At 35.7% G+C, this 24,216-nt stretch overlaps 1 protein-coding gene across 2 annotated transcripts in view; it reads left to right on the top strand.

The window, feature by feature from the left end:
- LOC126820670 (DNA repair protein RAD51 homolog 1) overlaps positions 1 to 22,777 on the top strand; it is a 75,673-nt gene extending 52,896 nt beyond the window's left edge. For both annotated transcript variants that reach the window (XM_050548800.2, XM_050548801.2), the window contains exons 4-10: positions 2,587 to 2,704; positions 2,843 to 2,934; positions 10,493 to 10,587; positions 12,841 to 12,954; positions 19,222 to 19,351; positions 19,534 to 19,655; positions 22,346 to 22,777. In XM_050548800.2, coding sequence (XP_050404757.1) covers positions 2,587 to 2,704; positions 2,843 to 2,934; positions 10,493 to 10,587; positions 12,841 to 12,954; positions 19,222 to 19,351; positions 19,534 to 19,655; positions 22,346 to 22,469 — 795 coding nt within the window. In that variant the 3' untranslated portion in view covers positions 22,470 to 22,777. The remainder of the gene's footprint in view (positions 1 to 2,586; positions 2,705 to 2,842; positions 2,935 to 10,492; positions 10,588 to 12,840; positions 12,955 to 19,221; positions 19,352 to 19,533; positions 19,656 to 22,345) is intronic.
- The last annotated feature ends 1,439 nt before the right edge of the window (positions 22,778 to 24,216 follow it).

The following is a 24,216-nucleotide window of genomic DNA, read 5'->3' on the forward strand; positions in this document are numbered from 1 at the left end:
CTCCCAAAAGGGAGGTAATAAAATACGGATTGGCTTTGGAATGTGAACAACAATCATTACGTACCAAGGTTGTTTATATCCCAAAGATCTCAGTTCCTATTAACGCTTTTTATACGCCCACATTTTCATGTAGATGTATATTGTCGTTGCCCCTGTCTGTCAGTCTGTCCACAATTTGTTTGTGGACACTCTACAAGTCACAATTGGGGGGTTGGATAGCCGAATGGTTAGCACATGCGCGCTGTATCTTACGGTCTGTCATTGAGTCAACTCGCGGGGGTTTGATTCCTCGGTTGTACGTGACGTGTCCAACCTGGTGGGTTTTCTCTGGTTCCTCTGGTTTCTTCCCACTGCTAAAGACCCCTTTGCGCAAGCGAATTATTGAAATGAAATTAAATGACCTAGTTAGTGTCGAGTGGACGTTAAACCCCATTTCTTTTTCTCTCTCTCCCTATCTCAGGTCAAAATTCTTATCCGATTTTGACGGAACTTGAAATATAGGGTTATCTCCAAAAGATCTCTGTTCCTTTCAATATTGGCATGTATCAGATCGAAACTTATCCGATTTTGACGAAACTCGAAATATAGGGTTATCTCCAAAAGATCTCGGTTCCTTCAATATTGGCATGTATCAGATCGAAACTTCATGGATTATGGCCCTTGATTGTGTGAAAAATCATGTTTTTAGCTTGTGGTTCCTCTAGAGTCACAATTATTATCCGATTGAAAATACTGTTTGAATATATCACCATTACACCCTAATGACGGTTGAGTTCGAATTTCGTGAAAATCGGACCAAAACTGCCGGATAAAATGGCCGCCCCAGCCATCCTAATGCAAATAATGTAAAGAAAAATATGGTATTTCAAGGTTGTGGACATTCTAGAGGTCACAATTTTAATCTGATATTGATGAAACTTGAAATACATGTTTATAACGCAAAGATCTTAGTTCCTTTCGATATTCGGGCATGTCAGATTGTAACTTCCTGAATTACGACCCTTGATTGTATGAAAAATCGTGTTTTAAGCTTGTGGTCCCTCTAGAGGTCACAATTAGTATCCGATTTAAAAAAAACGTGTGAATACATCACCATTAAACCGACAAAATGGCCATCCCTCATATAACACAAATGGTGTAAATATGTGGTATATCAAGGTTGTAGACCCTCTAGAGGTCATATTTTTTTTCCGATTTTGATACAACTTCCTGAATTATGGCCCTTGATTGTATGAAAAATCACGTTTTAAGCTTGTGGTTCCTCTAGAGGTAACAATTTTTATCCGATTTAAAAACAAAAACATTTAAATATATCACCGTTACGCCCTAATGATGTTTGAGTTCGTATTTCATGAAAATCAGACCAAAACTGCTGGACAAAATGGCCGCCCTCGTACGCAAGTAGTGTAAATATATACAGTGTTTAAGCCTATTGATTTTTAACGATTTCTAATAATTACTGCCAGAGTTATGGCCCTTGATCACTTTGAAATATCTTGTGGACGCTCTAGAGGCTAAAGTTATATCTGATTGACTTTGAATTTATACACAGTGTTTAAGGTCATCAGACGAAGAATCCTTTTGATTTTCAATAATTTCCGATAATTACTGCCAGAGTTATGGCCCGTGATCACTTTGAAAAATCTTGTGGATGCTTTAGAAACCATAGTTACATGTATCATCTGATTGATTATATATTTATATACCATGTTTACGCCTATATATAATCGTTTCGATTGACTTTAGATTGATACACAGAATTTAAGGTCTTGAGACGAATAAGTATGTTGATATTTTCAATAATTTTTGTTAACTTGAACAGCTAAATCTTGATATTAAATGTTTTGTATACTAAACATTAGCATGGGCCAAACAAATTCTAATGATTTTCTGATAATTACTGGGGGATCACATGGCTAAGTGGGTAAGACGCTAGCCTGGGGGTCGGGTGTTCGATCCCTGCATTGGCCAAGAAAGTTCATCCAGATTTTCCGGCGTGGTTCTCCCTTGTCAGTGATGCAGGACGGAGGGGCTGACAAGGAAAGCTGTCTAGTCGTTCGGATGGGACAAAAAACTGAGGTCCCGTGTACACATTGGCGTGCACGTAAAAGATCCCTTGGCAGTTGGAATTCGATATAAGAGTAGGCCGTAGTGCCGCTGTCCGGGCAAAATTTCCCTCATAGCACACTGTATGGCGTATGCCCGTCTTCATTAGCCCAGGTTAGGAGCAGAACAGTAGGACGTTAAACTCCATTTCATTTCATTTTCTGATAATTACTTCATGAGTTGTTACTCATAATCAGACTTTACTGTATTATAAATGTTTCATTACCGAACAATTTAGCTGCTGTGGGTGTATGTTTCGTTGCCTGGCAACCTATCTTTACCAGATTTTTACAAATTTGGTGTGAAGCTTTAGGTTCATGATCATGAGAGGATGGACCCTAATGATATTAATCATTCCTCGGCCTTCCGCTCAAGAGTTACCCTCAGCCCTTTTATGAAATCCTTGTGATTGTGATAGAGCTTACAGTTTTTAACAGACTTGTTTCTATAAAGCAAACCCATTAATTATTAAATTTACAGGCAGAAGCAGCTAAATTGGTACCAATGGGATTTACAACAGCGACTGAATTTCATCAAAAAAGATCTGAAATAATACAAGTAACATCAGGTTCTAAAGAATTAGATAAACTATTACAAGGCAAGTTAAATATCCATCAGTTCTGTAACATTACTTTTATTCACAGGGAATGGGCAACCAATATCCCTTTTCATCATTTAATACGGGTAGACTTATATCCTAATTTAAAAAAAAGTTATTTTTTTCTGGTGGTTACAGGTGGTATTGAGACTGGCTCTATAACTGAAATATTTGGTGAGTTTAGAACAGGGAAAACACAATTATGTCACACATTAGCAGTAACATGTCAGGTGAGTTTTTAATTCTGTATAAATCTGTGTCAGATTAAAGACCTTTATTCTATAACTACATGCAAATACAAGCAAATATCATTGAATACAGCCATTGAATAACCTATGGTTGTATTCAATGGCTTGTACGTATACTACTTTTGTCCAGAATGACGTCACTTTCAGAATTACGTCAAACTGTAATGACATCAACACTAGCAGCCACAATTTTTGTAAAAAAAAAAAGAAAGAAGAAAGGGCGGAACCTATGATGAATTTTTATACCCTCGTATGGAAATGTGGACGTAACCTATGATGAATTTTTATACGCCCACATTGTGGACACTCTACAGGTCACAATTTTTATTTGATTTCAACGAAACTTGAAATATAGCTTTATCTTGGCATGTATCAGACTGTAACTTCATGGGGGGGGTGGATGGCTGAATGGTTAGCGTGCACGGGCTGTATCATAAAGTCTGTCATTGAGTCGACTGGCGTGGTTTCGAATCCCTGGTTGTACACGACAAGGAGTAGGGTCGCCTGTCCAACCTTGTGGGTTTTCTCCGGGTCCTCCTGTTTCCTCCCACTGCTAAATGACCTAGTTTGTGTCAAGTGGACGTTAAACCCCATTTCTATCTCTCTCTCTCTGTAACTTCATGGATTATGGCTCCTGATTGTACGAAAAATCACATTTTACTTTGTGGACCCTATAGAGGTCACAATTTTTATCCAATTTAAAAAAACGTTTTAGTATTTCAATGTAGGAAAAATATCGTTTTTAGCTTGTGGACCCTATAGAGGTCATAATTTTTATCCAATTAAAAAAAAAGATTTTAATATATCACCGTTACACACTAAGATTGGTTGAGTTCGAATTTCGTGAAATTGGCCCAAAACTGACAGACAAAATGGACGTCCCTCATTCTGAAATAGCTTAAAAATATAGTATATCAAGGTTGTTGTGGACCCTCTAGAGGTCACAATTTTCTTCTGATTTTGATGAAGCTTGAACTGTAAGTTTATAATCCAAAGATCTCAGTTCCTTTCGGTATTCGCGCATATCGGACCGTAACTTCCTGAATTATGGCCCCGGATTGTACAAAAAATCTCGTTTTTAGCTTGTGGACCCTATAGCGGTCATAATTTTTATCCGATTGTAACAGATACCGATATGGGACCTAATTTTCTATTGGGAAACCATGTGGTGGCTACTTGATAAACTATTTTTGAAACTTGTGCGCAGACTGGAAGTGGCCGAATTTTGTGCGGTGCCAAAAAATTTAAAAAATGCCGTAGCTTCGTCAATTCTGTACCAATTTTCATACAAATGACATTTTCAGAAACCCTGAGTCTTTTGTCGGACGATAGCAGTTGAAAATTTCGAAACTTCGTTGGTGACTTCTAGCGTTCGAAAAATGAAAAATTTCGTTTAACAGACCATTTTTGTTATTTTTCAAAATTTTCAAATTTGACCTACATTTTTGGATACCTGAAGACCATCTGATTCTAGAAATATAAGTTTCATTCTGAGTTATCGCCCTTGATTTTTCGAATTTTCTGCCCATTTCCCATCTCTTATATTTTTGGGAAAGGATAAATCGATATTTCTGAAAGTCCTGGAACATAAAGCTATATAGTCAGACCGCTGGATAAAACAATTTCAACAACGGTCCAGAAACCGAAAGTAGTCGAAATAATGTCTGATATTTCGGAAAAAAATCAAAAAATGGGTGTTTTGGGGAAAAACTCGATTTCTCCGTCCAATATCAATGGATTAAACGAATTAAGCTTTCGTTGAGTGGCCCGAGGAATGGCCTGTCGTATGATGCCCAATTTATACGGATACTCTAGTATTTTCCGTTTTTGGAGCCTTTTTAGACGTCTTTTTCTCGAAAACGACAACTCCGATTTTTCTGAAACTTTTTTAACGCAGAGTCCTATGGGTGGGCTATGGCGTGAGTCCAACAATAAAAGCATTGAAATAACATAAGTTGTCCAAAAAGAGCCTCAATCTTGGAAAAAAGTTGAAAAATCCTTAGATTACTGAAAATGATCTTCTAATTTTCTTTCTTTGGAAAACAGCTGAATGGATTATTCTGAAACTTCTTGTACAGAAGGTAAGGTAACCAAACAACATGTTAAAGCTATCCCGACAATGATCAAAAAACCGGAAGTAGTCGAAAAAATTTCGGATATTTTGAGAAAAAAAAACCGTAAAAATTAAAAAAAATGGAGATCTTGCGAAAAAAGTGATTACTACGCCAGATTTCACCGAATCAAAACAACTAAAGTGTCATTGGATAGTTCAAACAATGGACAATCTTATGAGATCTAAATGGTAAAAATTCGCGGGTTAGGCAATATATAATGGAACGCTGAAAATCTATTATTTTCCTTTTTGGAGCCTATTCAGACGCTTTTATTTCGAAAACTTCTCTTATTTCTTTTCTTAAACTTCTGTTACTTAGAGTCCTAACGGTGGTCTATGGTGTGAATCCAAATTTAAAAGCCTCAATATAGTATAAATGGTCCAAAAGGGCCACAATCTTTGAAAAGAAGTCGAAAAATCGTTATATCTGTAAATCTGCTTCTAATGGTATAAGGGAGGTAAAACTGTCCAATGGATCTTTCTGAAACTTCTGGTACAGGAAATTAAGTTCCCATACCAATTGTTAAATCTATCCCGATAATGATCCGTAAACAGGAAGTAGTCAAATAAATATTCGATATTTAAAAAAAAAAAAGACAGTAAAAAAAATCTGTGCTCTTGCAACAATCGGGATTTCACCGTCGGGGGTGACCGGATCAAAACATCTAAAGTATCGTTTGGTAGCTCGATAAATGGGCTATTGTATGACACACTTCCTGTCTGATTCCTGAAAGCCGGTTCAGTGCTGCTTGCAGGTCTAGTTATTATTATTATTATTTACCGCGGGAGCCTATTTCTCCATGATCGGAAACAGATATCGATCTGGAACCAAATTTTCTATCGAGAAACCATGTGGTGGTTACTTGATAAAGTATTTTTGATGTTCTGCGCAGACCGGAAGTGGCCGAAATTTGAACGGTAGCAATAAATCAAAAAGCGGCAGTGGTTTCGCCAATTCTTTACCTATTTTAAAACAATTCACATTTTTAGAAACCCTGAATCTTTTCCGAGACAATGGCTATCTCACATTTTTCAATTTCGAACATTCATCTATGGCTTTTGTCGTTCGAACTTTGAAAATTTAAATTTTTACAAAAAAACTTTTTTATTTATGAATATTTTTTAGTCGTGTTTTACAAAATTAACGAGTCATCTGACTTGGGCAAAAATGTGAATATTTTTTGTCTCAGTAATTTTCCTTGGCCGCCATTGGCTAATTCAGTTTTTCAGTCCTAGATTAATTATTTATTGCTAGATTTGTATAAAACAAAGTTCATATACTCCGTTGTCTCAATTGTCATTTTTTTTGTTACCGATAGAGATATCTGTCGGCGCCGGAAGTGGCTTAATTTTACCAAAAACTACAATTTTGACAGTTAGGTACCATTTTTCGAAAGCAAATATTTTTTTTTAAAAAAAACTGATATAACTAAAAGAGTGTGCCCTTTAAAGGCGCACAAAATGTTGGGATCAGTTTTTTTAATTTCGATTTCATTTTCGAGCAAATTCGATTAAGAGGTGAAAAAAGGTGTAAAATTGACCTATTTACAACCCATTCAGGCTTTTCAGATTTTAAAATATTTCTACGTAAATTTTATAAACTTGTAGCTATAATCCATACGAAGAAAATGTATGTTAAAATTAGTTTATAATATAAGCAGTTACCTAGAAATGGGCAATTTTGCATAAGTCACTGTTTTCGTTATTTTGCCTGTAAAATAGTCAATTATTATTGGATTTTCACAAAAGTGACACCATTTGATTCAAAAAGCAAGTATGCGTCATATCAAATTGATTAAAATTTAAAATTGACACCGGAAGTGACGCCATTTTGTCAAAAAATGCATTTCTAACTTTTGAAATCAATATTTTGTTCAACCAAGAATTATTTAATATGTATTAATAATTTTAACTTTTGGTTTACATTCACATATTAATAAAATTCATAAGGTCATAGATTTCACAAAATTGTTTCTAACTTGTTCAGTTGCGGAGAAATAGGCGATTTTTTGCCGAAAATCAAAAGTAGCGTAACTATGTGCCCCGTCTCCGGCTATGCCAAAATGTATCGAAAGTTAAAATCCTATGATTATTGTTAAAATTACTGCAATATTTCTAAAAACGATAGCTTCGGTGATTTCGGACATTTCGCATTGTTGCAGAACGTTCAAAATAGCTTTATCCTCTAAGTCACACCCACTTTTCCAGTAAAACCGAAGAAATCGTAACGATCCGACAAGCAGTTGCTGAGATCTACTCAAAACAAAAGAAGTGTGAAACCCTAATAATTTTAACAAAAACAAAAGTGTTTCACACAAGCTACGCAGTGTGAAACCCTAATAATAATCTTAACAAAAACAATAGTGTTTCACACAAGCTATGCAGTGTGAAACCATAATAATAATAATAACTAGAACTGCGATGCAGTAATGACGGGTTTCACCGGTGCCACGTTACCCTAGACATGTCACTTCCGGTACCAATGAAACCATTAAACAGGTTTCCACATAAGCATTGCACACATCAAATAAAATGGACGCCGAATCAACCAAATCCAACAATATCAATTAATTTTATACATGTTACATGTAAGTGTACAGTACTTCCGGTGATAATAAAAATGTTCAATTAGTTTTATGATATTAGAAATGGCGTAAGGCATCACATGGTGGAAATTTCATGTAAATCAAATAATAATTGCCACTTTTATAGACCAAAAACCTTGAAAAGTGACTTGTAGAAAATCGTCTATTTCTCTGCAACCGTACAAGTTAGAAACCATTTTCTGGTATCTGTATGATCGCATGGGTTCAATCTATTTGCTGATTGGAATCAAATATCATAATTTTAAAAACATTACAAATCAGACTCATTTGAATAAAATATCTGTTTTGAAGGCTAAAAATACAGTTTTTGCCAAAATGACGTTACTTCCGGTGATAATGAAAATCTTAAATTACTTGTATGAAATCGTAAATGGCATTAGGTATCACTCAGTGAAAATTTTATGAAAATCGAATAATAATTGACACTTTTGTGGACCAAAAACTTTTTTATTTATAAATATTTTTTATTCGTGTTTTACGCGAAATTAACGAGTCATCTGACTTGAGCAAAAATCTGAATTTTTTTTGTCTCAGTAATTTTCCTTGGCCGCCATTGACTAATTCAGTTTTTCAGTCCTACATTAATTATTTAATTATTTATTGTTCCATTTGTTCAAAACAAAGTGCATATGCTCCGTTGTCTCAATTGCCATTTTTTTTGTTACCGATAGAGTTATCTGTCGGCACCGGAAGTGGCGTAATTTTACCAAAAACTACAATTTTGATAGTTAGGTACCACTTTTCGAAAGCAAATATTATTTTTTTCAAATCTGGTATAACTGAAAGGGTGCGCCCTTTACAGGCGCACAAAATGTTGGGCCCAGTTTTTTTAATTTCGATTCCGTTTTCGGGCTATTTCGATTAAAAGGTGAAAAAAGGTGTAAAATTAGTCTATTTACAACCCATCCAGCGTTTTCGTATTTTAAAATATTACTTCGTAATTTTCATAAACTCGTAGCAATAATCTATATGGAGAGAATGTATGTGAAAATTAATTTGTAATATGCGCAGTTGCCGGGAAATGGTCAATTTTGCATGAGTCACTCTTTACGCTATTGTACCTGTAAAAGAGTCAATTATTATTGGATTTTCATAAAAGTGACACCATTTGATGCATAATGTCAATTGTGACTAGTTCAACTCAATTTAAAATTTTCAATGTCACCGGAAATGACGAAATTTGGGCAAAAACTGTATTTATAGCTATCGAAACAAATAATTTTTTCAAATGAGTCGTATTTAGTGTTTGTTTAAGATTTTGATATTTGATTCTAATCAACTAAAAGAATGAACCCATATGATCATATAGATATCACAAAATGGTTTCTAACTTGTTCAGTTGCGTAGAAATAGGCAATTTTCAACAGGTCACTTTTCAAGGTTTTTTGTCCACAAAAGTGTCAATTATTATGAAATTTTCATGAAATTTTCACCGTGTGATATGTAATGCCATTTACGATTTCATTCAAGTAATTTAAGATTTTCATTATCACCGGAAGTAACGTCATTTTGGCAAAAACTGTATTTTTAGCCTTCAAAACAGATATTTTATTCAAATGAGTCTGATTTGTAATGTTTTTAAAATTATGATATTTGATTCCAATCAGCAAATAGATTGAACCCATGCGATCATGGCACCGGTGAAACCCGCCATTACTGCATCGCAGTTCTAGTTGAACCTTGTGAACACTCTATTGCCAAAAATTATCACCCGGTCTTTGTGAAATTTATATACATGATTTAAATTAGTGAAACGAAGAAGCCTATTGAATTTCAGCAATTTTTGTCAATTACTTCTAGAGTTATGGCCCTTATTTCACTTTGCACCTTGTAAACGCTCTAACATCAAAAGTTATCTGCTGATCTGTATGAAATTTACATGCGTCATTTAAAGTAGTCAAGAGAAGAATCCTATTGAATTTCAGCAATTTCCATTTATTACTTCTAGAGTTATGGCCCTTGTTGCACTTTGTGAACGCGCTAACACCGAAAGTTACCTGGCGATCTGTGTGAAATTTATATGTGCCATTTAAGTTAGTAAAAAGAACAATCCTATTGAATTTCAGCAATTTCCGTTTATTACGTCTAGAATTATGGCTCGTTTCACTTTATTGAACCTTGTGAACACTCTTACGGCGAAAGTTATCATCCAATCTTTGTGTAATTTAAATGCATTATTTAAATTAGTGAAACCACGAAGCCTATTGAATTTCAGCAATTTACAATAATTACTTCTAGAGTTGTGGCCCTTGTTTGATGAAAGTTATCATCTGACATGTATGAAATTTATATGCATCATTTAAATTTGTGAAACAGAGGTCTATTGAATTTCAGCAATTTCTGTCAATAATTTCTAGAATTGTGGCGAGTGTGAACCTTGTGAACGTTTGAATGACAAAGTGATCATCCGATCTGTAGGAAATTTAAATTAGTAAAACGAAAAAGCCTGTCAAATTTTTAAAATTTCTGTAAACGACTTCCAGAGTTGAGGCCCTTGTTTCATTTTGTAGAACCTTGTGAACCCTCAAACGACAAAAATTATAATCTGATCTGTATGGAACTATCTTGCAAAGGCCCCCAATTACCTACAAAGGAATAAATATGCGACAACCCTTGTCGACCGCTTGGACGATTTATCTGCTGTGGGTGCATGTTTCATTGCCTGGCAACCTATCTTTATTACAGATGCCACGACCCTTATTGACTTACTTGGTCAATGCAGGTTAGTAAGCCAACATCATACCCACTGAGCCACCCAGATTTTAGTGTGGTGGTGTATGTTTCATTGCCTGGCAACCTATCTTTTAATATTATATTTTAGTTACCAATAGATATGGGTGGAGGAGAAGGTAAAGCAATGTATATAGATACCGAAGGAACTTTTCGACCGGAAAGATTATTGGCAGTTGCAGAGAGGTAAAAAATATTTAGTTTGTTTTCAATGAGAAATTCTGTTAGTCGAAACTTTGGGAAACAATAACCCGGTTTCTAATGTTCAAACTTGTGAAAATGTCCATAGGCGAATGTTTTGACTTATTTCGATGATGAGCATTTCTGCTTAGGCTACCGACAAGCAATTTGATTGGCTTATATTTTAGAACACAATAATATCAATACCTTGATAAATTGAATAATGAACAGGTTAAGCAATCTGATTTCTATCTGCATTTTCTAAAGATAGGCAAGTAATAAATTAATGTCATTAATTTATTATTAAATCAGCCTCACTGTTGGCTGGTTCTTTTTTATACCCCCACATTTTCATGTTGACGTATATTATCGTGGCCCCTGTCCGTCCGGACATCCATCCACAATTTCTTTGTGGACAATCTACAGGTCACAATTCTTATCCGATTTTGACGAAATTTAAAATATAGATTTATCTCCAAAAGATCTCGTTTCATTTCGATATTGGCATGTATCGGACCATAACTTTCTGAATTATGGCCCCTGATTGTACGAAAAATCGCGTTTTTAGCTTGTGAACACTCTAGAGGTCACAATTTTGATCTGATTTTGATGAAACTTGAAATGCATGTTTATAACCCAAAGATCTTGGTTCCATTTGTTATTCACACATATCGGATCATAACTTCCTGAATTACGACCCCTGATTGTACGAAAAATCACGATTTTAGCTTGTCCCTCAAGAGGTCACAATTATTATCCAATTTCAAAAAAACTGACAGACAAAATGGCCGCCCATTATACACTAATAGTGTAAAAATAGGTATATCAAGGTTGTGGACTCTCTAGAGGTCACAATTTTCACCCAATTTTGATGAAACTTGAAATGCATGTTTATAACCCAAGGATCTTGGTTCCTTTCGATATTCGCGTATATCGGACCGTAAGTTCCTGAATTATGATCCCTGATTGTACAACAAATCACGCTTTTTAGCTTGTGGACCCTATGGAGTTTACAATTTTATTCAGATTTTAAAAAAAACGTTTGAATATAACACCGTTACACCATATTGTTGGTTGAGTTTGAATTTCCTGAAAATCAAAAATCAGACCAAAACTGCCGGACAAAATGGCCGTCCCTCATACGCAAACAGTGTAAAAATATGGTATATCAAGGTTGTGGACCCCCTAGAGCTCACAATTTTGATCCAATTTTGATGAAACTTGAAATGCAGGTTTATAACCCAAAGATCTTGGTTCCTTTCCATATTTGCGCATATCAGACCGTAACTTCCTGAATTATAGCTCTTGACTGTATGAAAAATCACGTTTTTAGATTGTGGTCCCTCTAGAGGTCACAATTAGTATCCGATTTTAAAAAAAACGTGTGAATATACACATAGCACCGTTACATCGTAATGATTGCGGAGTTCAAATTTCATGAAAATCAGACCAAAACTGACGGACAACATGGCCGCCCCTCGTACGCTAATAGTGTAAAAAATATGGTATATCAAGGTTATGGACCCTATTGAGCTCACAATTTTTATACGCCCACATTTTCATGTGGACGTATATTGTCGTCGCCCCTGTCCGTCCTTCCACAATTTGTTTGTTCGGCAACAGAATTGAATATCTGGCATAATTGGACACCTTGACTAATTTTAATCACAACTCAGGAAATTGAACGGTCCAACTAATTATTGAACAGTCGTGAAAATTATGCAGGACGCTTATAATTACACACGTGTCGACAAACTAAACACTAGTTAATTAACGCTTGGTGATCAAAATTGCACGTTGAGATTTAAGTTGTATACAAGGACAAATTGAATGCTATTAGGCCAAATTCAATGATATTTATGAATAATTCTACATAGATTAGATAATAACGCTATTTACCCGAGATTCCACGGTACCAGTCGTATAGTTTGTGGTTCATGATTATCGCACCACCATCTTGTGCCATCACAAAGATAATATTTAGCAATTGGCAATCATCATCTAATGATTGCATAGAGCAATACAATTCCACATATTTTAGCCATAGTGTAGCGTTTTCTGACTGTAATCCATGAAAAGTGGGAATGGTAGAGCGAACTGGATTCATTGTCCTGTTCTGACTGTTACTTTGTGTTGATATAGATGATTGTGATGCACTTTGCACCACCGTATTTGTACTTGTCATAGATGACGTAGAGGCAGTAGCACTATGTGTTAGAATATTGTTTTTATAGTTGTCTCGTGTCTGTTATTCATTAGATATGGGTTATCGGGAGGTGATGTACTAGATAATGTTGCCTATGCTAGAGCCTATAACAGTGATCACCAATCTCAACTTTTAATTCAAGCTGCTGCAATGATGTCAGAATCAAGGTAAATCTTTTCTATTAACATAAATTTCAGCTTAACAGATTGAAGATTGAGATTTCCAATTAGTTTCCAATTTCCATTTCACATTACCTCAACATCGTAATGCATTGGCATAATGGTTATGTACTGGAAAAATATCAGCACATAAATTAACAGGAGAGTTTACACATGAAAAGCTTTGCACTATAACAATTTTTATTTGATTTTCATACACCCCACCATTTCAGTGTGGATGTGTGAGTATTATGCTGTCACCCATGTCCATACGTCCTTTCTTCAGTCTGTTAAAAACTGGATTTTCATGTGGACGTATTATGCCGTCGTCCCTGTCCGTCCACAATTTGTTTGTGGACACTCTACAGGTCACAATTGTCATCCGATTTTGATGAAACTTACAATATAGGTCTATTTCCCAAAGATCTCGCTTCCTTTAGATATTGGCATGTATCGGACCATCACTTCATGGATTATGGCCCCTAATTGTACGAAAAATCACGTTTTTAGCTTATGGACACTCTAGAGGTCACAATTTTGATGAAAATTGAAATGCATGTTTATAACCCAAACGGTTCCTTTCGATATTTGCGCATATCGCATCGTAACTTCCTAAATTATGGCCATTGACTGTACGAAAAATCGGGTTTTTAGCTTTAGAGGTCACAATTATTAACCGATTTAAAAAATCGTGTGAATAGATCACCGTTAAACCGACAAAATGGCCATCCCTCATATAACACAAATGGTGTAAATATGTGGTAAATCAAGGTTGTAGACCCTCTAGAGGTCATAATTTTTTTCCGATTTTGATACAACTTCCTGAATTATGGCCCTTGATTGTATGAAAAATCACGTTTTAAGCTTGTGGTCCCTCTAGAGGTAACAATTTTTATCCGATTTAAAAAAAACAACATTTTATTCAATTTAAAAAACCGTTTGAATATATCACCGTTACACACTAATTATGGTTGAGTTCGAATGTCCAGCCCTCGCACGCTTATAGTGTAAAATATGTGTATAAAATATAAAAAAAATCATAACACCTCGGTAAATGCTATTTATAACTGGTTTATTGACCTAATTTCAACCGATATGTCACGTGTCATTGAAATTCAGAATTGGAGATTCTATCAGGAGAAATTATATTAACGCGCGATTCGCAAACTATGCCGAGATCATCTTTCGCCACGAGGGTTATTTTTACAAAAGCAGCTTACCGAACCTGTTCAGATAAATAACAGATTTGGATCCAGTTTGGAATGACCCACCATAGGGTTGTACCTACATATGTTGGCCCATGTCCAACCCCCAGGGGCAGAGCCACGCCCAATTTTTGTGTTTTTATAAGCCCACATGGAAATGTGGTCGTATATTGCCGTCGCCCCTGTCCGTCGTCCATAAATTCTTGTGAACACTCTACAGACTACATTTATCAACCGATTGTTTTGAAATTGATATATGTTGTTTGCATTAGTAAGATGAAGAAGCCTATTTAATTTCAATAACTTCTGTTAATTTCTTCTGGAGTTATGGTCCTTGTTTCACTTTGTTGCACCTTGTGAACGCTCTAACGACAAAAGTTATCAACCAATCTGTATGAAATTTATATGCATCATTTAAATTAGTAAAACAAAGAAGCCTATTGAATTTCAGCAATTTTCATTTATTACATCTAGAGTTATGGCCCTTGTTTCACTTTGTTGAATGTTATGAACGCTCTAATGACAACAGTTATCATCCGATCTGTTTGAAATGAAGAAGCCTATTGAATTTCAGCAATTTCCGTTAATTACGCCGTGAGTTATGGCGTTTGTTTCACTTTGTTGTACCTTGTAAATGCTCTAACTACAAAAGTTATTATCCGATCTGTATGAAATTTATATTTATATGTATCATTTAAATTAGTAAAACGAACAAACCTATTGAGTTTCAGTTATCACCTAAATTAGTGAAATGAAGACGAACAAGCCTATTGAATGTCAGTAATTTCCGTCAATTACATCTAGAGTTGTGGCCCTTGATTTAATTTGTTGAACTTTGTGAACTTTCGAACAACAAAAGTTATCATCCGATCTGTATGAAATTTATATGCATTATTTGAATTAGTAAAAGGGAAAAAAACCTGTCGAATTTGAACAATTTCTGTAGATTGCTTCCAGAGTTACGGCCCTTGTTTTAGTTTTTAGAACCTTGTGAACCTTCAAACAACGAAAATTATAATGTCATCTGTATGAAATTGTCTATTAAATTCCCCTAATTACCTACAAAAAAATAAATATGCTGTGGGCGTATGTTTTGTTGCCTGGCAACCTATCTTTTGCCTAGAGGCTGGAATTCTAAATGAATCAATTTGGAACTTAGCATATTTATACCTTATACTATAAGGATAGTAACTATTTATTTTGGTGCATGTCCCGACCCCAAGGGACAGAGCCATGCCAAATTGGTATACTTATTCCTTTTACCCTAAGGACGGCAACTATTGATTTTGGTGCATTTCCCCCCCACCCCCCTCCCCCCCTTAACCACACACACACGTACATGTATATAGTGTAAATGTAGGACTTTGACTGGATCCTCCTAATCAAGGACTTGATTAATATTGCATGTAGCTGAAAACCACCGATATGTCTGAACTTTTTTCCATCAAACGATTATAAAAAGATATAAATTATACCTCAATTTATATATTTTAGACATTTGACTTTTTACGGAAGAAATGCGGACACACAGGAGTTTGCAAAAAATTGGGGAAATGCTAGTTACACCTTAATCGAGGACACGCATGGTGTAAGTTGCGAATGCCTCCAAACGAGGTCATTTGCTCTATACTACCATACTGTGGACTTGACACTTATTGTGGTCTTTAGTCTGTAAATAAGTACGTTTTTGTCCCCCCCCCCCCCCTTTGACCACACATGGGAAAAAATACAATATAACTGTTTAAAATTGATGTATGCACAATATCGCGATGTGATCAACCGAGGACACATATTATGTTTTAAAACCGACAATTGGGGACTTTGTGTATGGTGAACAGTGAACACTGACAACCGAGTACACACACACACTCACATCCGAGGATGTTACAAGTGTATATCAATAATATAAATTGAGTGTATTCAACTCTCTATATCCGAGAACAGGCCCCCTTTGACCACAGGGGCAGCCCACTGAAAGAACATATTTTTATTGATTCAGCCACTGAAAACTTTTCATTTTCTAAATCAATCTGACTGAGGTCATACAGACTGTATGTGAACAATCGGAGACTTGTGGTCTTGACACTTATTGTGGTGTTTAACCTGTAAATAACTACATTTTTGTCCCCCGTTTGACCACACATGGGAAAAAAGACAATATAACCGTTTATAATTGATTGTGTGGTGCAATATCCCTATAGAACAGTTTTTTTTTTTTATTAATGTGGCCAATACCGACAAATGGGGACTTTGTGTATGGTAAACACCAACAACCGAGTACACACATACTCACATCCGAGGACGTTATAAGTGTATATCAATAATATAAATTTGGTGGGTTCAACATTCTATATCCGAGGGGGGTTGGATGGCTGAATGGTTAGCGTGCGCGCGCTGTATCATAAAGTCTGTCATGGAGTCGACTGGCGTGGTTTCGAATCCCCGGTTGTACGTGACAAGGAGTAGGGTCACCTGTCCAACCTCGTGGGTTTTCTCCGGGTCCTCCGGTTTCCTCCCACTGCTAAAGACCCCTACGCGCAAGCGAATTATTGAAATAAAATTAAAACCATATGTTAGTCCCGAAATGACCTAGTTTGTGTCGAGTGGACGTTAAACCCCATTTCTCTCTCTCTCTCTTCTATATCCGTGAACAGGCCCCCTTTGACCACAATACACTGTAACATTGGTACTGTTTAATTTCTACTCTGTTCCCAATTATTCATAAATATTGTTGAATTTCGGTGAATAATAATTCGGCCACAAAATAATAAAGTAAAACTTTTTTGATAATTATCAGGTGGTGACAAAAATGCTTCCCTTCAACGATGGGTCAAAAACGTCTTGGTATACTGGCACTTCTCTGCATTGAAAGTGATTTACTTCATAGAATTAACTTTAAAAAACTGACGAATTTGCATTCACAAAAGCACGCAAAGTCGTAATCTAGCTAGGCAGTGAATGGGAATATGTAGGCTACTTATAGTAAATACAGTACTGTCTGTTGCTAAATTTTACTTAATTCCTTTTGTCAATGAGCCCAACATATCTGTATTTTCAGGCCACCTATCAAAATGTGCCTTAGGGCCAGCAGAGCCTTAATCCGGCACTGCACACAGAGTAAACACATGTAACAACCAGGCCCTGAGTTCACAAAGCATTCTCAGACTTAAGTTGAGAATTTACTCAAAATTGTTTGCCTTATTTTAACTAAAATATAGCCCTTTATAAAACTTTTGTTGTTTTAATGTATCAAATACATCATTAAGAAACTATGTGCAAAGTTTTGTGTTTCTGCATCAAAGATATTTCTCATAAACAGTGATTGAAAATTGAGCAAATTCTCAACTTAAGTCTGAGAATGCTTTGTGAACTCGGGGCCAGATCTTATGAATTCGAGCCTCTTCAATAGTTATAAAGCACATCAAAAAGTGTAGAATAAATTGCCTAACAGAAAAATCATGCTTTATAAGTTGTTAAAGGGGCATGGGGCTATTTAAGGAATGACGTTTGTGCACAATACAAAGAAATAATTACCACCGGTGTAAGGAATATTTTTATACGCCCACATTTTCATGTGGACGTATATTGTCGTCGCCCCTGTCCGTCTGGACATCCGTCCACAATTGTTTGTGAACAGTCTACAGGTCACAATTTTTATCCGATTTCAATGAAACTTGAAACATAGGTTTATCACCCTAAGATCTTGGTTCCTTTCGATATTGGCATGTATCGGACTGTAACTTCCTGAATTATGACCCCTGATTGTACGAGAAATCGCATTTTTAGCTTGTGGACCCTATAGAGGTCATAATTTTTATCCGATTTAAAAAAATGTATAATTGGCATGTATCGGACTGTAACTTCCTGAATTATGGCCCCTGATTGTACGAGAAATCGCATTTTTAGCTTGTGGACCCTATAGAGGTCATAATTTTTATCCGATTTAAAAAAACGTATAATTATATCATCGTTAAACCCTAAGGACAGCTGAGTTCGAATTTCATGAAAATCGGCCAAAAAATGACAAACAAAATGGCCACCCTTCGTTCTCAAATAGTGTAAAAAAATATGGTATATCAAGGTTGTGGACCCTATAGAGGTCACAATTGTAATCCGATTATGTTGAAACTTCAAATATAAATTTAAAACCCAAAGATCTCGGTTCCTTTCGATATTCGCGCATATCGGACCGTAACTTCCTGAATTATGGCCCCAGATTGTACGAAAAATCGCGTTTTTAGCTTGTGGACCCTATAGAGGTCATAATTTTTATCCGATTTAAAAAAAACCTATTATTATATCACCGTTACATCCTGAGGACACCTGAGTTCAAATTTCGTGAAAATCAGCCCAAAATTGACAGACAAAATGGCCGCCGTTCGTTCTCTATTAGCGTAAAAATATGGTATATCAAGGTTGTGGACCCTATAGAGGTCACAATTTTTATCCGATTTCGTTGAAACTTGAAATGTAGGTTTATAATCCAAAGATCTCGGTTCCTTTAGATATTCGTGCATATCGGACCGTAACTTCCTGAATTATAGCTTGTTCTCTATCCATCTCTCGAAAATGTGGGCGTATCCTGCCTGGCAGCCGCTGGTTTTGAAGAGTATATATGTTTATTGCACTACAATCACGGATGAATTTGACTTTTGTGGATATCAAACTCTATCTTCCCGACACGTTAAACTGGAACCTACTAGTTAAGTGATGGAAATGCATGTAATACATATGTAGCAAGGTTGTTACTCTTAATCAGATTTTAGTGTATTATACATGTTTCATTACCGACAATAGAAACAAAATGTGACAACTCTTGTTGATTGCCCGGACGATTTAGCTGCTGTGGGTGTATGTTTCGTTGTCTGGCAACCTATCTTTAACAGGTGTTTTTCAATTGGGGTTATGACAGGAGAAACATTGATAATTAGCGTTTTGCAACAAATCGTTACAGAGCTATGCCCCCCTGGTGTCATGAGCGAACAAATTCTGCTGATATTCAGCATTCCACGGCCTTCCGTTCACACCCACAATGCAGTGTCTAACCCTAATAATTTATATTTATTTATAGATATTCATTATTAATAGTTGATAGTGCTACAGCTTTATATAGAACCGATTATTCTGGTAGAGGTGAGTTATCAGCCAGGCAGATGCATTTAGCAAGATTTTTACGGATGTTGCTACGTTTAGCAGATGAGGTGAGATTTTCATGATTATCGTCATTGTCAGAATAATTTATTGCAAATGAAAATGTCGTCAAAATCATGAATTTGCATCAAGATATATTTAAAAATAAATGTTTTGTAAACAAACTCATTTGGTAAACTTGCACATCTATAACTAAGTACAAAAATGATTTGTTAAAATTTCAACCCAACAGTTTGGTGTAGCAGTAGTGATTACTAATCAGGTAGTAGCTCAAGTTGATGGAGCTGCCATGTTTTCAGCTGATCCTAAAAAACCTATTGGAGGAAACATTATAGCTCATGCTTCCACGACCAGGTGAGTTAGAATAATGTTTAAATTATGGTTTCTACCAACTGTACTTCTTCAGCTTAAAAGGATAAAGAAATTTTTTGGACCAGGAAATGGTGGGCAATTTTAATTAGGAGGTGGTGTTAAATATGAATTTTTTCGGGGCCCAGTCCAAAAGTTGTAGTTGTATTTTTTTGTCCCCCGCCTTTCGAAGAAAGCAGGGTACTATTATGTTCAAACTTGGTGTAGGTATTTATTAGGTCAATGCCTCGATAGAGTTCGAAGATGAGCATTTTCTGCTTAGGGTAAGCAGAAATAAGCAATTTGATTGGCTGATGCTTTCAGACACAATAACTTTAGTTCTAATTAAGTGAGAGGGATAAAATAAAACCGAGTACGAACAATCCAAACCATTAGACAAAATTCGAAGTCCTAAAAAAACGGTATAGGCAAAATAGTGTAATCAGCATATGGACTGTTCACCATGTACAAAATACACGACAAACAGTGTAACAGGTGTCCGGAAGAGTAAGCTTACCCTGCCTGGCACCACACCCGCCATAGCTGCATCCAAACTATTAGGCGAAATCTCGGTAAAATAGCGTGATTGGCCAATAGACTATCGGTATGCAAAATGCACGTGATGATCAGTGTTAACGATGTAGTAGACATACATAATCAGGGAGATTGTATACGCGTCAATTAAATATATCTAGAATAATAGCCGAGAGAGACATGTTATATTTACCAATCAAGTCAATATGACGCCCATAAAACTTTTTAAAGGTTTTAATAAGTTTAGTTCGCAAGTATCCCTGTAGTTGAAGCTTAGATGACAAATGCCTCGATCTACTTAAAAAATCAGAATAAAATGAACAAGCTCTCGCGTAACGAATTAGTTGAGACACAAACACTCCATAAGCTGGTGATATTGGAATGTTACTACTAATAAATGGAAAGTTAACAATCGAAAAGTCAAAGTCATCACGTTTATCGTACAATTTAACACTAAGTTTATGGCAATTGTCAAAATCGAGACGCAGATCCAAGTAGGAAGCGTAATTGTCACTGTCAGTAGTGTTTTTAATTTCGAGCTCATCAGGATATATGAATTTCCCCTCCATTGAAACTTGGTGTATAGTTTCATTACATCAGTATCTTGACCAAGTTCGATAATGAGCATTTTCTGCCCAGGGTAAGCAGAGCGATAAGCAATTTGATTGGCTGAGACTTTGGAACACAATAACTCTCCTTCTAATTGAGCTAGAAGGTTCAAACTTGGTGTACATGTAGGTGTTCAATGCCTTGACAGATGAGCATTTTCTGTTTAGGGAAGCAGAGATAAGCAATTTGATTGGTTGATGCTTTGGGACGTGATAACTTCAGTTCTAATAAAGTGAGAGTGAGGACACTTGGTGTATAGTTTTATTACATCAATACCTTGACTAAGTTCGATAATGAGCATCTTCTGCTCAGGATAAGCAGAGCAATTTGATTGGTCGAGACTTTGAAACACAATAACTCTCATTCTAATTGAGCTAGAATGTTCACACTTGTATAGCACTGGTACATTCAGTAAAACTGCTCAATGGCGCACAAATTAATGTTTAAAATCACTCAAAACACTCCTTAAAATTTAAAAGCAGAACTGAGTTTAAAAAGTTAATGATTAATAGCACTATAAAAACATTAAAATCACTGATTAAAAGCCATATTAAAATAGTGTGTTTTGAGATTCTTCTTAAAACTTGAGGCAGAACAACTTTGTTTAAAGGAAAGGGGCAATTTATTCCATTCTTGAGGGGAGGCGAAACAGAAAGCTCTTTCTCAAAATTTTGTGTTTGTTTTGTGTGCTTTGAGTTGTAGTTGATTTGATGACCTGAGGGAAGGTTAGGGCATAGGCGTACGAGGAAATTTTTGACAGGGGGGGGCGGGGGTGGTTGGTGCCCCAAAAATGTAGTTAGGTTCTTAGTATGTTACATAATAATATTAAATTCGCTGTTAAATTGGACACATTGAAGAACACAATATTTTTGTATACAACTTTTACAAAGTACAATTGTGTGCCCAAATTTTCCCAGCATTTGGTGTTGAGGCAGTTATAGGTGAGGGTGTTGATTTTGAAACATATTCTGTAATTTATAGGTAGCCAGTGTAGATCTGCAAGGATTGGAGTTATGTGTTCTCTCATGTTGGTTCTTGTGATAATTCGGGCTGCTTTATTTTGAATAGACTGTAGTTGGTGGATGAGATATGAAGGCATTAATGAGCAATTTTGTAGTATCAGTGTCCCAAAAGTTTATCACATCAATATCTTGACTAAGTTCGATAATTAGCATTTTCTGCTCAGGATAAGCAGAGCGATAAGCAATTTGATTGGTCGAGACTTTGGAACACAATAACCCTCCTTCTAATTGAGCTAGAATGTTCAGACTTAATTAAGTGAGAGTGATGAAACTCTGACTATAGATTCATTATATCATTACCTTGACTAAGATCAGAAATTTGAATTGTTTGTGGTTTAGAACACTATAACTCTGATTCTAAAGACTGACATATACCTAATTTGATTGCTCAATGCTTTATAAAAGAATAAATGTGCTAGTAATTTGTGAGGGTCACCTATTTATTTGGGATTGAGGCATGGGACATCCGACTAGCTGTTGGTTTGTATTTACATTATATTATGCATATAACGTATAGAATATATTTTACAGGTTATATCTAAGAAAAGGCAGGGGAGAGACACGAATCTGTAAAATATATGATTCACCTTGTTTACCAGAGGCTGAGGCTATGTTTGCTATTAATGCAGATGGTATTGGAGATGCTAAAGATTGAAAAAATTTATTTATATAGTTTTACTGTATAAATAATATATAATATAGTGCTTTACACTAACAGTGTTGTTGGAAATAAAAATTAGGGCAGGAACCCCTAAACAATTTTCAAATTAAATAAATGATCCAGACTGTTATTCACAATGAGCTGAGAATGAACTGTAAAAGAAATGTAGGCCTATATAGTGAGTACTTTGTTTCTGAATATCTAGCATATTTTGCTTGTACATAATATATACACGAACAACTATCAATGGTTTATGTATGGAAGGGTATAGCTGCCAATATTAAATGCTCTGCTAAAATGTCTTTTCTATTGATTACGTGTAAAAAGTACCATGTACAAAATCTTAATACCAGTAATGATAAAGTCAAATTACCTCTAAGACCAAAGTTAAATGTAAAATATCAAATGCAATGTGTCAAATGTTTAATGGAAAATGCTGTTTTACATTTCCTTCATTACATTTTACATTTGACCTCTGCCGCATCTCATTTGTCCTTCATGCTTTCTACATAGCATCTTATGCAGAGCACTAAGTTTGATATACAAATGTAGGATATCATGTGACTTCCCATATACGGAAACGAGGCAAGCTCAAGCTGGCACACTATAAACCCGCACACTATAACAGTAAGTGCAGGACGACCGCACTACACGTGAAACAAAAATCTACAAGATAAACCTGCGGACCAGATAGAAAATATCCATTGCAACAAATAAACAAATATCAAATCAAGTGAATGGATCCGGGGGCCAGCCATAAGCGTCCAGTGCGCTGTACAGTCCCGCGCTATGGCAGGGTATCAGGTTCAAAATGTGATCTGCCGTAGAAAGTATAAAATAAAAAGCAAAAGAGAAAATTCTTATCCAAAATGGACATTTTCATGTGGGAAACATATACCGCTCGTGCTTTTCAACCTAATAAGTCCACCTTTTCAACTGTAAGTCGTAAATATTCTACTTTCAACAACAGAATTTCTACTTTCAATAATCAACTTAACATTCGACTTTCAACTTCAGATTTTCTACTCGACATTTTCTCCATGCATATTACGGAAATAAATTTGATCACATGACTATTTCTGCATGTCATTAAAATACAGTATTTTTCCAGAAAAATAAACGATCCCAGGGAAAAATAACTCTAGTTGTAAGCCTAAGATAAGATTGAATCAGACTAGCAATTATTTGCCTATTGTAATCAGTTTGGGTTCCAGCCCCGAGGACCTTTGTAAACTTTGCTGTTTGGTGATGTCTTCATTTCCGAGCTTGAAAAGGACGCCCTTGTGTGTATCATGGCCTCTCATATTTGCAGATAACATAAATGGCTTGTGTGTTGACGGTTGTGCATATTTCTTGGTCAGGAAAGTTGTAGGCACCATCGCCATTGTAAATCATTTGACAGGCCAGAGTGAACAGGGAGACCTATGATTGGTCAGCAATGTATCAGATTCCATACTGGGGGGGTGGGGATGAAAAAACTGTTGTAGTGTTACATAATCAGATTATTTCAACTTACTTATCCTGTGGAAATACAGCTATATAGGAGATATTTTGAAATTCATGGGCACTGCATGTTTCAACATTTTAGATTTGAGCACAATTTGGCACTTGAAACTATGTTAACAGAGAAAAACTGTGTGGTTTTCGATGAAAGTGTTAAAAGTCTAATATTGCATCATGATTACTGTTTTAAATTATTTTCGTGTTTGATTTAAATTGAATTCAGCTCATCTTTTTGAAG

Source organism: Patella vulgata, chromosome 5 (assembly GCF_932274485.2).
Source record: "Patella vulgata chromosome 5, xgPatVulg1.2, whole genome shotgun sequence".
Lineage (NCBI taxonomy): Eukaryota > Metazoa > Mollusca > Gastropoda > Patellidae > Patella > Patella vulgata.